Source organism: Coregonus clupeaformis, chromosome 1 (genome assembly GCF_020615455.1).
Source record: "Coregonus clupeaformis isolate EN_2021a chromosome 1, ASM2061545v1, whole genome shotgun sequence".
In the NCBI taxonomy this organism is placed as follows: domain Eukaryota; kingdom Metazoa; phylum Chordata; class Actinopteri; order Salmoniformes; family Salmonidae; genus Coregonus; species Coregonus clupeaformis.
Window position 1 is genome coordinate 38422485 of NC_059192.1, and position 15492 is coordinate 38437976.

At 44.8% G+C, this 15492-nt stretch overlaps 1 protein-coding gene across 1 annotated transcript in view; it reads left to right on the forward strand.

Annotated features, from left to right (window-relative positions):
- The window catches only part of LOC121530620 (phospholipid phosphatase 4-like), a 147145-nt gene extending 145703 nt beyond the window's left edge, over window positions 1-1442 (forward strand). Inside the window, exon 7 of the mRNA XM_045222470.1 lies at window positions 1010-1442. Within this exon, the coding sequence (XP_045078405.1) occupies window positions 1010-1221 (212 nt within the window). The 3' untranslated portion in view covers window positions 1222-1442. The remainder of the gene's footprint in view (window positions 1-1009) is intronic.
- Window positions 1443-15492: the final 14050 nt, after the last annotated feature.

The window sequence follows — 15492 nt, forward strand, 5'->3', positions numbered from 1 at the left end:
TTACCGGGCTACTGATAAACTAAATTATCTGACATTTCCAATATAGCCAGCCCCAGCAGTGACGTCTGCCCAACATCAGCCTAACATTCACGAAAGCTGAAAGGCCCAGTGCAGTCAAAAATGTGATATTCCTGTGTATTATACATATTTCCACACTTTGAGGTTGGAATAACACTGTGAAATTGTGAAAATTATGATAATGCCCTTTTAGTGTAAGAGCTGTTTGAAAAGACTGCCTGAAATTTCAGCCTGTTTTGGTGGGATGGAGTTTTGGTCTTCCTGCTTGAGAAATTGCCCTTTGCTAAGAAGCTATTTTTGTTTCTTTTTGACCATTTTAATTGAAAACAATCACAGTAAGGTACTTAATTGTTACAGAGAAATTATTTGATATTGAGATAAAAACAGCTGCATTGGACCTTGAATCAAACTGCTCCCAGCACCCATCCAGAACAAACTCAAATGCTGACCTTTCCTCTTGTTGTCCTATTTTTTTACATTTTAGTCATTTAGCAGACGCTCTTATCCAGAGCGACTTACAGTTAGTGAGTGCATACATTATCCTATCTGTCTACCAGCAAGACTTTAGGAAATACCTCTCTGAAGTCTGTTGTTGGGCTGTAACAAATTCCACATGACTGTACCACCCCCATTTCTCCTAGCTACTGATAATCTAAATTAGCAAACATTTCCAATGTTATCACCATTAATGAAGTAACATCAATGATTCATGCACTGTATAAATGACTAAGTACCCAAGTTTATTTCCTATTGTAGATTTCTGAGATATACTGTAGGTAAGTTAGACCCAAGGTAAGACCCAAGGTAAGAGTGTGGAGCTAATAACACCATTGTTGTGGGTTCATTTCCTGCAGGTATCACTCAGAGACACCCAAAAAAGTTATGCACTCACTATACTGTAACTTCCTTTTGGATAAAATCGTCTGCTAAGTGGCATATATTATTATATGTACAGTATTAATATATTATTATTATTATTATTATTCCCTAGATGCCTTTGTTGGAGGGGTGATCGGCCTGCTTTTTGCCTACATCTGCTACCGGCAGCACTACCCCCCGTTCCTGCACATGGACTGCCACCTGCCGTATGCCAGTCTGGCCAAAGCCCCCCACCTCATCTCTGCCCAGGGTGATCCCCTGGTCCTGCCGACCGAGAACGCCACCAGCCTGCCTCTGAAGGGGCTGACGGAGGGGCCTGTATAACTCCTGCCAACCCCTACCTCCAGACCCAGTCTCTAACCCCACCATCACCCCAAGACCACTCAACCCGCTCCCCCTCTCACTAACTCTAGACTGACTAGCTAGTACTTACATATACCAGTGGACAGAACTGTACACCTCTCGCTCTCTCAATATTTCTCCTTGTCTCTCACCTCCCTCCACCCTCGCCCTTTGTTTGTTTTGCCTGCCGGAATCAGCACCTTTTCAGTGGTCTATGTTTAGAGAGGCTGTGTATGTGTGGCATCTGGGAATATGCAGTGAGGGAAAAAAGTATTTGATGCCCTGCTGATTTTGTACGTTTTCCCATTGACAAAGAAATTATCAGTCTATAATTTTAATGGTAGGTTTATTTGAACAGTGAGAGACAGAATAACAAAAAAAATAAAAACGCATGTCAAAAATGTTATCAATTGATTTGCATTTTAATGAGGGAAATAAGTATTTGACCCCCTCTCAATCAGAAAGATTTCTGGCTCCCAGGTGTCTTTTATACAAGTAACGAGCTGAGATTAGGAGCACACTCTTAAAGGGAGTGCTCCTAATCTCAGCTTGTTACCTGTGTAAAAGACACCTGTCCACAGAAGCAATCAATCAGATTCCAAACTCTCCACCATGGCCAAGACCAAAGGGCTCTCCAAGGATGTCAGGGACAAGATTGTAGACCTACACAAGGCTGGAATGGGCTACAAGACCATCGCCAAGCAGCTTGATGAGAAGGTGAAAACAATTGGTGCGATTATTCGCAAATGGAAGAAACACAAAAGAACTGTCAATCTCCCTCGGCCTGGGGCTCCATGCAAGATCTCACCTCGTGGAGTTGCAATGATCATGAGAATGGTGAGGAATCATCCCAGAACTACACGGGAGGATCTTGTCAATGATCTCAAGGCAGCTCGGACCATAGTCACCAAGAAAACAATTGGTAACACACTACGCCGTGAAGGACTGAAATCCTGCAGCGCCCGCAAGGTCCCCCTGCTCAAGAAAGCACATATACAGGCCCGTCTGAAGTTTGCCAATGAACATCTGAATGATTCAGAGGAGAACTGGGTGAAAGTGTTGTGGTCAGATGAGACCAAAATCGAGCTCTTTGGCATCAACTCAACTATCCGTGTTTGGAGGAGGAGGAATGCTGCCTATGACCCCAAGAACACCATCCCCAGCGTCAAACATGGAGGTGGAAACATTATGCTTTGGGGGTGTTTTTCTGCTAGGGGACAGGAGAACTTTACCGCATCAAAGGGACGATGGACGGGGCCATATACCGTCAAATCTTGGGTGAGAACCTCCTTCCCTCAGCCAGGGCATTGAAAATGGGTCGTCGATGGGTATTCCAGCATGACAATGACCCAAAACACACGGCCAAGGCAACAAAGGAGTGGCTCAAGAAGAAGCACATTAAGGTCCTGGAGTGGCCTAGCCAGTCTCCAGACCTTAATCCCATAGAAAATCTGTGGAGGAAGCTGGAGGTTAGAGTTGCGAAACGTTAGCCTCGAAACCTTAATGACTTGGAGAAGATCTGCAAAGAGGAGTGGGACAAAATCCCTCCTGAGATATGTGCAAACCTGGTGGCCAACTACAAGAAACGTCTGACCTCTGTGATTGCCAACAAGGGTTTTGCCTCCAAGTACTAAGTCATGTTTTGCAGAGGGGTCAAATACTTATTTCCCTCATTAAAATGCAAATCAATTTCTAACATTTTTGACATGCGTTTTTCTGGATTTCTTTGTTGTTATTCTGTCTCTCACTGTTCAAATAAACCTACCATTAAAATTATAGACGGATCATTTCTTTGTCAGTGGGCAAACGTACAAAATCAGCAGGGGATCAAATAATTTTTTCCCTCACTGTGGGACAACATTGCTGGAGCAAAAAGGCAAAAGCCCTAACCCAACATTAAACTGCTAGGATGTTCATTAGAAGTTGTTGCTCTACATTTTCTTCACTGCTCACTTCAGTAGAATGGAGTTAGCTGGTATAGCAGCTGGTATAGCAATTTGATGTAGAGTTGGATGGAATGCAGAGCGCCTGGTGGTAATCCCATTAAATGTCACAGCAATGGAGCAATGGGTATGTTAGATGTCACAGCTCCCCAATTTGATTTATGAGATATCTAATCGCTTCGGCAGTGAGGAAATTCACACTACAAAATCTGATAGCTCACACATGTCTAACTTTGAGAGCACACATCAGCAATAATGACCAAATGTATCGTCACTAATGTTGTCCAAACTGTAATCTATTAATATTCTATTAGCCACTGCCTTGGTCTTAGACCCACAGACGTTGTTTTTGCATTGTTCACATCTCTCCTGCTACTGGTGTTCCATGGCAACATAATTATAAATATAACATCAATAGGTCGTTATCAACAAAACGTCAAAATAGCGTTCAATTTGGCTGCTGGGGGGCAAGGAGACCTCCAGTTCCGCTAAAATCATTGACAACTATGTGCCGTATTCAAGGAATTATTAAATAAATGTTATAACTATTTGGTTTTAATATCATCACCTCTTGAAGAGCATAGTCAGAACTACACATTTCCAATTATTCCACATTTAGCTCTATCATCAGAGTTTTACAGCAATCAGTAAACATCAATTGATCATGTATTTTCAGATATGTGAGGGTAGCCAGATCTATTTGGCATGTAGCTAGCTAGCTAAAGCAAACAACGTGTCATTTAGCGTGCTTTAGGCTTTTGAAAAGAGCTTGACATCGCCCTGGTAAAGTTGTCAGTCAGACTACTGTCATCACCACTATAGATGGCAAGCAAATCAAACAATATTTGGGAATAGCCATCTAATTTATCCCCTGAAAGTTATCTTGTTAACTAGCCATATTGACATGATCTGTTATTAGCTAGCTAGCCAATTTAACATTGTCCATCAATCAATGTAGCCTATCATGTCTGTCAGCAGCAATCGTGATTAAACACTGTTTAAAAGGGGATAATGATAGCTACTTCGCAAGGTAGGCCCACGTTAGTTGGTGAAAAAAGTACATTAGGTCTAATTACCACTATGTTTAGCCAAATGTACAAAGTTTATATCGGTAGCTTGCAAAGTAAACCTTATCAGCTAACAGTAACGTTACATCAGCATATGTGCCCTTCTGCTGCTTGACAGGCAGACCCCACAAAGGATGGGAAAGTAACCTATACCACTCATACTTGTCAGGTATAGTTCACTTTTATTTTTTATCACTCAAATATCAAATTTATGGTGGCCAATATTGAGAGATATTGTGAGGCTACCCTCACATACACTATATATACAAAAGTATGTGGACACCCCTTCAAATTAGTGGATTCGGCTATTTCAGGCACACCCGTTGCTGACAGGTGTATAAAACCAAGCACACCGCCATGCAATCTCCATAGACAAACATTGGCAGTAGAATGGCCTTACTGAAGAGCTCAGTGACTTTCAACGTGGTACCGTCATAGGATGCCACCTTCCCAACAAGTCAGTTTGTAATTTCTGCCCCGGTCAACTGTAAGTGCTGTTATTGTGAAGTGGAAATGTCTAGGAGCAACAATGGCTCAGCCGCGAAGTGGTAGGCTGCACAATCTCACAGAACGGGACCACCAAGTTCTCATGCGAGTAGAAATCATCTGTCCTCGGTTGCAACGCTCACTACTGAGTTCCAAACTGCAGTTCGACGGACAAATGTGGGTTTGGCAGATGCCAGGAGATCGCTACCTGCCCGAATGCATAGTGCCAACTGTAAAGTTTGGTGGAGGAGGAATAATGGTCTGGGGTTGTTTTTCATGGTTTAGGCTAGGCCCCTTTGTTCCAGTGAAGGGAAATCTTAACGCTACAGCATACAATGACATTCTAGACGATTCTGTGCTTCCAACTTTGTGGCAACAGCTTGAGGAAGGCCCTTTCCTGTTTCAGCATGACAACGCCCCCGTGCACAAAGCGAGGTCCATACAGAAATGGGTTGTCGAGATCGGTGTGGAAGAACTTGACTGGCCTGCACAGAGCCCTGACCTCAACCCCATCGAACACTTTTGGGGTGAATTGGAACGTCGACTGCGAGCCAGGCCTAATCGCCCAACATCAGTGCCCGACCTCACTAACGCTCTTGTGGCTGAATGGAAGCAAGTCCCCGCAGCAATGTTCCAACATCTAGTGGAAAGCATTTCCAGAAGAGTGGAGGGTGTTATAGCAGCAAAAGGGGGACCAACTCCATATTAATGCCCATGATTTTGGAATGAGGTTTTCGATGAGCAGGTGTCCACATACTTTTGGTCATGTAGTGTATCTGAAATTACATGGTCAATTTATGTTAACTGATCATGAAAAACATGCCGGTGCTTGCTGTAGGTTTATAACTAATGATATAACTAAATGTGCGCAATTGTTTTGCATGGAATAATTGGATACTTCAGACTATGCTCTTCAAGAGGTGATGATATTACAATCAAATAGTTAACATCTATTTAACAATCCCTTGAAAATGGCAATGATTTTAGCGGAGCTGCGGGTCTCCTTGCCCCCCAGCAGGCAAATCGAACGCTCTACACCTTATTGTGACTTTTATTGATAATGAGCTATACATTCATGGAGGGAAGGACTGTTTGATGTCAAAGCCGATCTTCTCCCCAGTCCCGTTTCTTTCTCTTTTCTCAATTCCTCCCATTCTGTCTATGTGTTTCTTTACATCCAGTTTCTACGTTTTTCTCAAATTGTTCTCATGTCATATCTCATCCCTCCATGACACTTCTCACTTTTCTTTCTCTCTCACCTTCCAGCTGCCTTCTCCCTTCTCTTGCTCTCTCTCCTTCTATCTCTCTTAATTTTTCTTTCTCTCCCCCCTCTCTCTCCCTCCTCCATCTCCACCTGCTCCCTTTCTCGCATGCTCTCTCGCTTAGTAATATCTCCCTCCTGCCCTGGCGTGGGCTGACTGGGTGTTTAACGTTTCCTGCACTGAGGTTGATCTTAGATTTGAATACAAATTAAAGCTCAATGACGGCAATCAATAACAGGCAGGTGGAATTGGCATGGTGGAAGTGCGTTGAGCCAGGCATAAACGCCAGTCTGATTCTGCATGAATCCTCATTATGTTGGGTTAGGCAGCACTGCTTGTGAGGACAGCCCAAGCATTGCAAATGGATTTTAGTCCACAGTTGCCTCACAAAAGAGTAATTTAGAATTATGGAGGGGACCCGTGTAGCTCAGTTGGTAGAGCATGGCGCTTGCAACGCCAGGGTTGTGGGTTCGATTCCCACGGGGGACCAGTATGAAAATGTATGCTCTCACTAACTGTAAGTCACTCTGGATAAGAGCGTCTGCTAAATGACTAAAATGTTAGGGCCCTTACAGAGGGAGCGGTCATTACTCATTATTGTGCCAAGCCCAAATTTCGTGCCAATTTATAAAAAATAAATACTGTGATCTTATTCAGTGAGATAACATAGGGTATTCCCCACTGTTAGTCATCAAACTAAGATCAATTGGCATATTTCCTTTACTGCTGAAGCATACTGTACCATTGCTGTGGCATTATAGGGATGAGCTGAGCTGGGCTTCTGCATCTTATGTAACCACTTGATGCGCCATCCAGCCCTAATCACCATAATGCAGAGTGAGGGATGCCAATGGTGCACCCAAGCCCACCCAAATAGGAAAACAAAGCACTACAGTCTTAGAAAAAAAAACATTATTTGTTTGTCCTCATTTACATTTACATCTTTTAGCAGACGCTCTTATCACGAGCGACTTACAATAGGAGAACCCCATAGGAGAACATAGGAGTCCCCATAGGTGAACCCTTTGGCGGTTCTACCTTGTATTAGTGAAAGGGTTTCACTTGGAACCTAAATGTTTCATTTTCAGAGGGTTCTCCTAAGAGGAAAATTAAAGAACCCTATGGTTCTAGGTGGCACCTTCTTTTTTAAGTGTATGTCTCTGCCTGCAGCCCCATACCAGTCAGACTCTGTTCTGCAATGATTAGTCAGTGGTTTGCCTTGTTCTGAAAGTGTATCTCTTGTCCTGAAACTTCATAAGAGAGAGCTGGGTTATTTTACATCTTGGCTTTGAGGGCAAGATAAGAACCACAGTCATGATCAACAATCTGACACAATAATTGGCAGCGCGTTAAAAGTGTGTGTGTGTGTGTGTGTATGTGTGCCTGTGTGCCAGATTGTGTGTGTGTGTGTGCCTGTGTGTCTGATTGTGTGTGTCGAAAGAGTCCACCAGCATGTTGGACTAGGACCGTGCTTTAGGTCCAATAACATTACAACACAGAGCTAACCAAGTTAGGCATGAGACTTTCCTTAAGTCCCATGATGGATGGGACTGTGTACAGGTGCTAAACAGTGGACACCATCAGCCTTTCCATGTGGAGGTCTGAGCACGTCTGGAAGCTAGTCATCAGCCCTGCTAAGAGTTGACCCAGCTAATGCACAAAGGTCTATAACTTTTCTGTAACATCACGTGTGTCTTTGCACCACTGATTGCAATGAACAGTGTTTGCAGGTATGAGTATCCTTGAGTGAGGACTTTTAAGGCCTAAAGCATTTAGTCACAAGTTATAATTCTGTGATGCTGCTGGGAGCATTGTCATGACATATCAGAAATGTATTTGGATTGTTAAAGTGATGTATAGACCTCTGGACTGCCTGTTGGAGCCACAAAGTACTGGAACTTATTTTCCTAATGTAACATTTATTATTTGCAGCCAAAAAGTCTATGTCTTGAAAATATATATCAAGTAGGAAAAAAGTAGATAACTAAAATAAGTGATTGTGGATAAATATTCAAGGGTGAAATTGCTGACCATGAGTACATTTATGTTTTGCTTCATTTTATCAACAACATTTTACTTATCAATTACTTCTAATCTTCATTTTGTATTTTTTTATTCATTTTAATTTTGAAAAGGTAACCAAACCGATGTTGAATAACCATCTTTGTAGAAAAAATTAAGCATCATTATTGACCATGGCATGAAAATACCATTTGTGAAAAAATACTATTGTATATGGATAAGCATGTCTGGCCTTAAGAGCACTTTGAAAATGTGTTTTGCTGTTTATATACTTTATGTGCAACAATGGACTGTCTGCCGCTGTGTGAAAATCATCCATGAACAGAGATAGGAAAAATATGCTCATGTGAGCTTCTTTTGTTGATAAGTGGGACTCTACAGACCTTCCATTTGTGGCTAAGGAAACCTTTACTGTTACAACATCAACAAGCTGCCATTTTGAAAACAGAGAAACCACAAAGTTTGAGGATGTTAATAGAAACTATATTTAGAGTGATTTTATAATATACAGTGCCTTTGGAAAGTATTCTGACCCCTTGACTTTTTCCACATTTTGTTACGTTACAGCCTTATTCTCAAATTGGTTAAATAGTAGTCATCAATCTACACACAATACCCCATAATGACAAAGCAAAAACAGGTTTTTAGAAATATTTGCTAATTTATTAAAAATAAAAAACGAAAATATACATTTACTTAACTATTCAGACCCTTTACTCAGTACTTTGTTGAAGCACCTCTGGCAGCGATTACAGCCTCGAGCTTTCTTTGGTATGACACTACAAGCTTGGCACACATGTATTTGGGGAGTTTCTCCCATTCTTCTCTGCAGATCCTCTCAAGCTCTGTCAGGTTGGATGGGGAGCGTTGCTGCACAGCTAGTCTCAGGTCTCTCCAGAGATGTTCAAACGGGTTCAAGTCCGGGCTCTGGCTGGGCCACTCAAGGACATTCAGAGACTTGTCCCGAAGCCACTCTTGCAATGTCTTGGTTGTGTGCTAAGGGTCGTTGTCCTGGTGGAAGGTGAACCTTCGCCCCAGTCTGAGGTCCTGAGCACACTGGAGCAGGTTTTCATCAAGGATCTCTCTGTACTTTGCTCTGTTCATCTTTGCCTCGATCCTGACTAGTCTCCCAGTCCCTGCCGCTGAAAAACATCCCCACAGCATGATGCTGCCACCACCATGCTTCACCATAGGGATGGTGCCAAGATTCCTCCAAACATTATGCTTGGCCTTCAGGGCAAAGAGTTGAATCTTGGTTTCATCAGACCAGATAATCTTGTTTCTCATGGTCTGAGAGTCTTTAGGTGCCTTTTGACAAACTCCAAGAGTTCTGTCATGTGCCTTTTACTGAGGAGTTGCTTCCGTCTGGCCACTCTACCATAAAGGCCTGATTGGTGGAGTGCTGCAGAGATGGTTGTCCTTCTGGAAGGTTCTCCCATCTCCACAGAGGAACTCTAGAGCTCTGTCAGCGTGACCATCGGGTTCTTGGTCACCTCCCTGACCAAGGCCCTTCTCCCCCGATTGCTCAGTTTGGCCGGGTGGCCAGCTCTAGGAAGAGTCTTGGTGGTTCCAAACTTCTTTTATTTAAGAATGATGGAGGCCAATGTGTTCTTGGGGACCTTCAATGCCACATAAATGTTTTGGTACCCTTCCCCAGATCGGTGCCTCGACACAATCCTGTCTAGGAGCTCTATGGACAATTCCTTTGACCTCATGGCTTTGTTTTTGCTCTGACATGCACTGTCAACTGTGGGACCTTATATAGACAGGTGTGTGCATTTCCAAATCATGTCCAATCAATTGAATTTACCACAGGTGGACTCTAATCAAGTTGTAGAAACATCTCAAGGATGATCAATGGAAACAGGATGCACCTGAGCTCAATTTTGAGTCTCTTAGCAAAGGGTCTGAAAACGTATGTAAATAAGGTATTTCTGTTTTTTATTTTTCATACATTTGCACAACAATTATCATTATCATTATGGGGTATTGTGTGTAGACTGATGAGGAACACAATTCATGCTGAGGGTTAATTTAAAAAACATTTTTTTTAGAATAAGGCTGTAACGTAACAAAATGTGGAAAATGTAAAGGTGTCTGAATACTTTCTGAAGGCACTGCATATTATTACAACATATGATATAATACTATATTATATAATATGCAACTGAACAATTGTATACTGCACGCCCACATTTGAAAAATAATATGTTCTCAGTTCTAACCTGGTTAGATATGTTAGATAATTTTTCAATGGACTCACTGTCAGAATAGAAAGTAGAACTGAAGGATACTTGTGTGTGTTACTCTCTGTTCTCAGTGAAGGTGTGTGTGTGTTGTGTTGTTCTATATCAGTACAGCTGCCCTCTTATTTGGGGTGTTTCCAATAAACATGATAATATGCTTATGAATGTGGTATCTTGGATTTTGTGTTCACATGTCAAGCGTAAAATGTAGGAATGTTTTGCAGTGTGTTATGGAATGGTTGTGAGTATACTGTGTTAGAAGTATTTGTGTAAGTGGCATGAGTAGTGAGTGAGGCAGGGCAGATCATTTTATTCTACAGTGTATCATTTATACAGTTTGTCTCTGTACATGTCACAGGTTTGTACTAATTACTAAACCTATTTATTCCCTTACAGGTTCTAGGATCCTGGGCCACATCAACACAGACACCAGAGGGTCAGAGGTAAGTACAACATTTACCATTTTTATTATACAAATATCAAGGTAAAATCTATTTTAAAATAGTACTCAAGTGTAGTGCGAGTCGCCCAGTCTAGAGTCTAGTGTTCTCCATCCCGGGATTTGCGACTGTATCGGTCGGAGTGTGGGAGTGAGTGGTAACTCAGTCCAGTCCATAGGGAACAGCTAGAGAATAGTTCAGTTCACGAACTCCAGTCCGGGGTTTACTTTAGCTGCAAGCGTCCTCCATTTGCGACTGTATCGGCCGGAGTGGGGAACATGTAGGAACGCAGTCCATTCCGTTGAAGAGAGAATAGTTCAGTTCGCGGACTCCAGTCCATGGTTTACTACAGCCGTGGGCTTTCTCGGGCCCAGGTGTTGAAACAAACAAACGGAGAGATTAACCTCTGGTGAATGATGCTGAATGGAATACTGTTTGTTCATCGCTAGAATGTTCATTAGCATACACAGGCCGAGTGTTTTGACTGTTACTCGCCTGTTCAGATTGCTCTTCGAAGGATCCGTCCTTCAGGAATGCCTCCTTGCTCACGTCTCATCTCTCGATTGCCGGTCTCACCGCTAAGCTCGACACCCAGTCTAGGAAACAATCTGTATAGGTCGGGGACACACACAAGGGTCCTTAGTACCACCATCTTAACCAATCGTCAGATCACATTCACACCAACTTGTGTTTAGTTGTTTTTACTTCCCTTTACACAAAGGAAGACAAGCCCATCATAATCAGAAGTCCCGAATTTCAGGAGTCAGTCGATTGGACCTGCTGGGCTGGCGAGAGACGAGGACGTGTGGCTGCAGGAGATGGTCACTGGCGAGGAAGGTTACAGTCGACGAGGTTCCCACCCCGGATGGGAGAGAGCGCTGGATGTCTGATAGTCTTTTCTTATAGGGCTGTAGGACTGGTGTTAGCACATGGCTTTGCAGGTAGTTAATACAGTGGGAGGTGTCATTTCAAGCTTCTGCCTCCAACCTTGGGAAACTCTTCTCCACTTTCTCCTCCCTCCTTAATCCTCCACTTTCTCCCCCTCCCTCCGCCCTCTCTGCGGACGACTTTTCAACCACTTTGAAAAAAAGGTTGACGACATCCGCTCCTCATTCACTCAGCCTACTCAAATAAAATACATTTTTATTTTCCCTTAACCAACAATGTAGTTTTAAGAAATACTCTGGGTAGCCATGTACGGGTAGCAAATAGTCCGGGTAGCCATGATTAGCTGTTCAGGAGTCTTATGGCTTGAGGGTAGAAGCTTTTAAGAAGATTTCTGGACCTAGACTTGGCGCTCCGGTACCGCTTGCCGTGCGGTAGCAGAGAGAACGGTCTATGACTAGGCTGTCTGGAGTCTTTGACAATTTGTAGGGCCTTCCTCTGACACCACCTGGTATAGAGATCCTGGATGGCAGGAAGCTTGGCCCCAGTGATGTAATGGGCCGTATGCACTACCCTCTGTAGTGCCTTGCGGTCGGAGGCTGAGCAGTTACCATACCAGGCGGTGATGCAACAAGTCCGGATGCTCTCAATGGTGCAGCTGTAGAACATTTTGAGGATCTGAGGACCCATGCCAAATCTTTTCAGTCTCCTGAAGGGGAATAGGCTTTGTCGTGCCCTCTTTACGACTGTTTTGGTGTGTTTGGATCATGATAGTTTGTTGGTGATGTGGAAACCAAGGAACTTGAAGCTCTCAACCAGTTCCACTACAGCCCTGTCGATGAGAATGGGGGCGTGCTCAGTCCTCTTTTTTTCCCCTGTAGTCCACAATCATCTCCTTTGTCTTGATCACGTTGAGGGAGTTGTTGTTATCCTGGCACCACACGGCCAGGTCTCTGACCATCTCCTTATAGGCTGTCTCATCGTTGTCTGTGATCAGGCCTAACACTGTTGCGTCGTCGGCAAACTTAATGATGGTGTTGGAGTCGTGCCTGGCGATGCAGTCATGGGGAACAGTGAGTACATGAGGGGACTGAGCACGCACCCCTGAGGGGCCCCTGTGTTGAGAATCCGCGGCGCAGATGTGTTGTTACCTACCCTTACCACCTGGGGGCGGCCCGTCAGGAAGTCCAGGATCCAGTTGCAGAGAGAGGTGTTTAGTCCCAGGGTCCTTAGCTTAGTGATGAGCTTTGAGGGCACTATGGTGTTGAACGTGAGCTGTAGTCAATGAATAGCATTCTCACGTAGGTGTTCCTCTTGTCCAGGTGGGAAAGGGCAGTGTGGAGTGCAATAGAGATTGCATCATTTGTGGATCTGTTGGGGCGGTATGCAAATTGGAGTGGGCCTAGGGTTTCTGGGATAATTGTGTTGATGTGAGCCATGACCAGACTTTCAAAGTACTTCATGGCTACAGAAGTGAGTGCTATGGGTCGGTAGTCATTTAGGCAGGTTCTCTTAGTGTTCTTGGGCACAGGGACTATGGTGGTCTGCTTGAAACATGTTGGTATTACAGACACAGTCAGGGAGATGTTGAAAATGTCAGTGAAGACACTTGCCAGTTGGTCAGCGCATGCTCAGAATACACGTCCTGGTAATCTGTCTGGCCCTGCAGCCTTGTGAATGTTGACCTGCTTAAAAGTCTTACTCACATCGGTTACGGAGAGCGTGATCACAGTCATCCAGAACAGCTGATGTTCTCATGCATGCTTCAGTGTTGCTTGTCTCGAAGCGAGCATAGAAGTGATTTAGCTCATCTGCTAGGCTTGTGTCACTGGGCAGCTCGCGTCTGTGCTTCCCTTTGTAGTCTGTAATAGTTTTCAAGCCCTGCCACATCCGACGAGCGTCGGAGCCGGTGTAGTACGATTCAATCTTATTCCTGTATTGACTCTTTGCCTGTTTGATGGTTCATCGGAGTCCCATTGGTCCCACTCACACAGAACTACCCTAGCCTTGACCTCTTTCTCCCCTCTCTCCAAATCCTGCGACTAGTGATGTCCGGACGCCCGAAAACCTGCCAACTTGACCCCATCCCCTCCTTCCTTCTCCAGACCATCTCTGGGGACCTTCTCCCATTTCTCACTTTGCTCATCAACTCATCCCTGACCGCTGGCTTCGTCCCGTCTGACTTCAAGAAGGCCAGAGTCACTCCCTTCCTCAAGAAACCAACACTTGACCCCTCTGACATCAAAAACTACAGACCGGTATCCCTTCTTTCTTTTCTTTCCAAAACACTTGAGCATACTGTCTCTGACCAACTCTCTCATTATCTTTTCCAGAACGATCTTCTTGATCCTAACCAGTCAGGCTTCAAGGCGGCTCAGTCAACTGAGACCGCTCTCCTCTGTGTCACAGAGGCTCTCTGCTCTTCCAAAGCTGAGACTCTTTCCTCTGTACTCATCGTCCTAGATCTATCCTCTGTCTTCGACTCCGTGAACCACCAGATCCTCCTTTCCACCCTCTCAGGGTTGAGCGTCTCAAGCTCTGCACACTCCTGGATTGCATCCTACCTGTCAGATCGCTCCTACCAGGTGGCATGAAGAGGATTTGTGTCTGCACCACGTGCTCTCACTACTGGTGTCCCCCAGAGCTCGGTTCTAGGCCCTCTCTTCTTTTCTCTTTACACAAAGTCACTCAGCTCTGTCATATCCTCACATGGTCTCTCCTATCATTTCTATGCGGATGACACTCAACTACTCTTTTCCTTCCCCTTTCTGACACCCAGGTGGCGACATGCATGTCTGCGTGCCTGGCAGACATCTGAGCTTGGATCTCAAGCTCAAGCTCAGCCTTGACAAAACGGAGCTGCTCTTCCTCCCGAGGAAGGCCTGCCCGCTCCAAGACCTCTCCATCACGGTTGACAACTCCACAGTGTCCCTCTCCCCTCCCAAAGAACCTTGGTATGACCCTGGACAACACCCTGTCGTTCTCTGCAGAAATCAAAGCAGTGACTCGCTCCTGCAGGTTCAGGCTCTACAACATCCGTAGAGTACGACCTTTCCCCACTCAGGAAGCAGCGCAGGTCCTAATCCAGGCAATTGACATCTCCCATCTAGACTACTGCATTTCTCTATTGGCTGAGCTCCCTGCTTGTGCCATCACACCCCTGCAACTTATCCAAAATGCCACAGCCCGCCTGGTGTTCTACCTTCCTAAGTTCTCCCATGTCACCCCGCTCCTCCGCACACTCCACTGGCTTCCAGTCGAATCTCGCTTGCCTATGGAGCATTACATTTACATTTACGTCATTTAGCAGACGCTCTTATCCAGAGCGACTTACAAATTGGTACATTCACCTTATAGCCAGTGGGATAACCACTTTACAATATGTATATATTTTTTTTTGTGGGGTGGGGTAAGGGGTGGTAGAAAGATTACTTTATCCTATCCCAGGTATTCCTTAAATAGGTGGGGTTTCAAGTGTCTCCAGAAGGTGGTGAGTGACTCTGCTGTCCTGGCGTTGTGAGGGAGCTTGTTCCACCATTGGGGTGCCAGAGCAGCGAACAGTTTTGACTGGGCTGAGCGGGAACTGTGCTTCCGCAGAGGTAGGGGGGCCAGCAGGCCAGAGGTGGATGAACGCAATGCCCTCGTTTGGGTGTAGGGACTGATCAGAGCCTGAAGGTACGGAGGTGCCGTTCCCCTCACAGCTCCGTAGGCAAGCACCATGGTCTTGTAGCAGATGCGAGCTTCAACTGGAAGCCAGTGGAGTGTGCGGAGGAGCAGGGTGACGTGAGAGAACTTGTGAAGGTTGAACACCAGACGGGCTGCGGCATTCTGGATGAGTTGTAGGGGCAGGGAGCCCAGCCAACAGCGAGTTGCAGTAATCCAGACGGGAGATTACAAGTGCC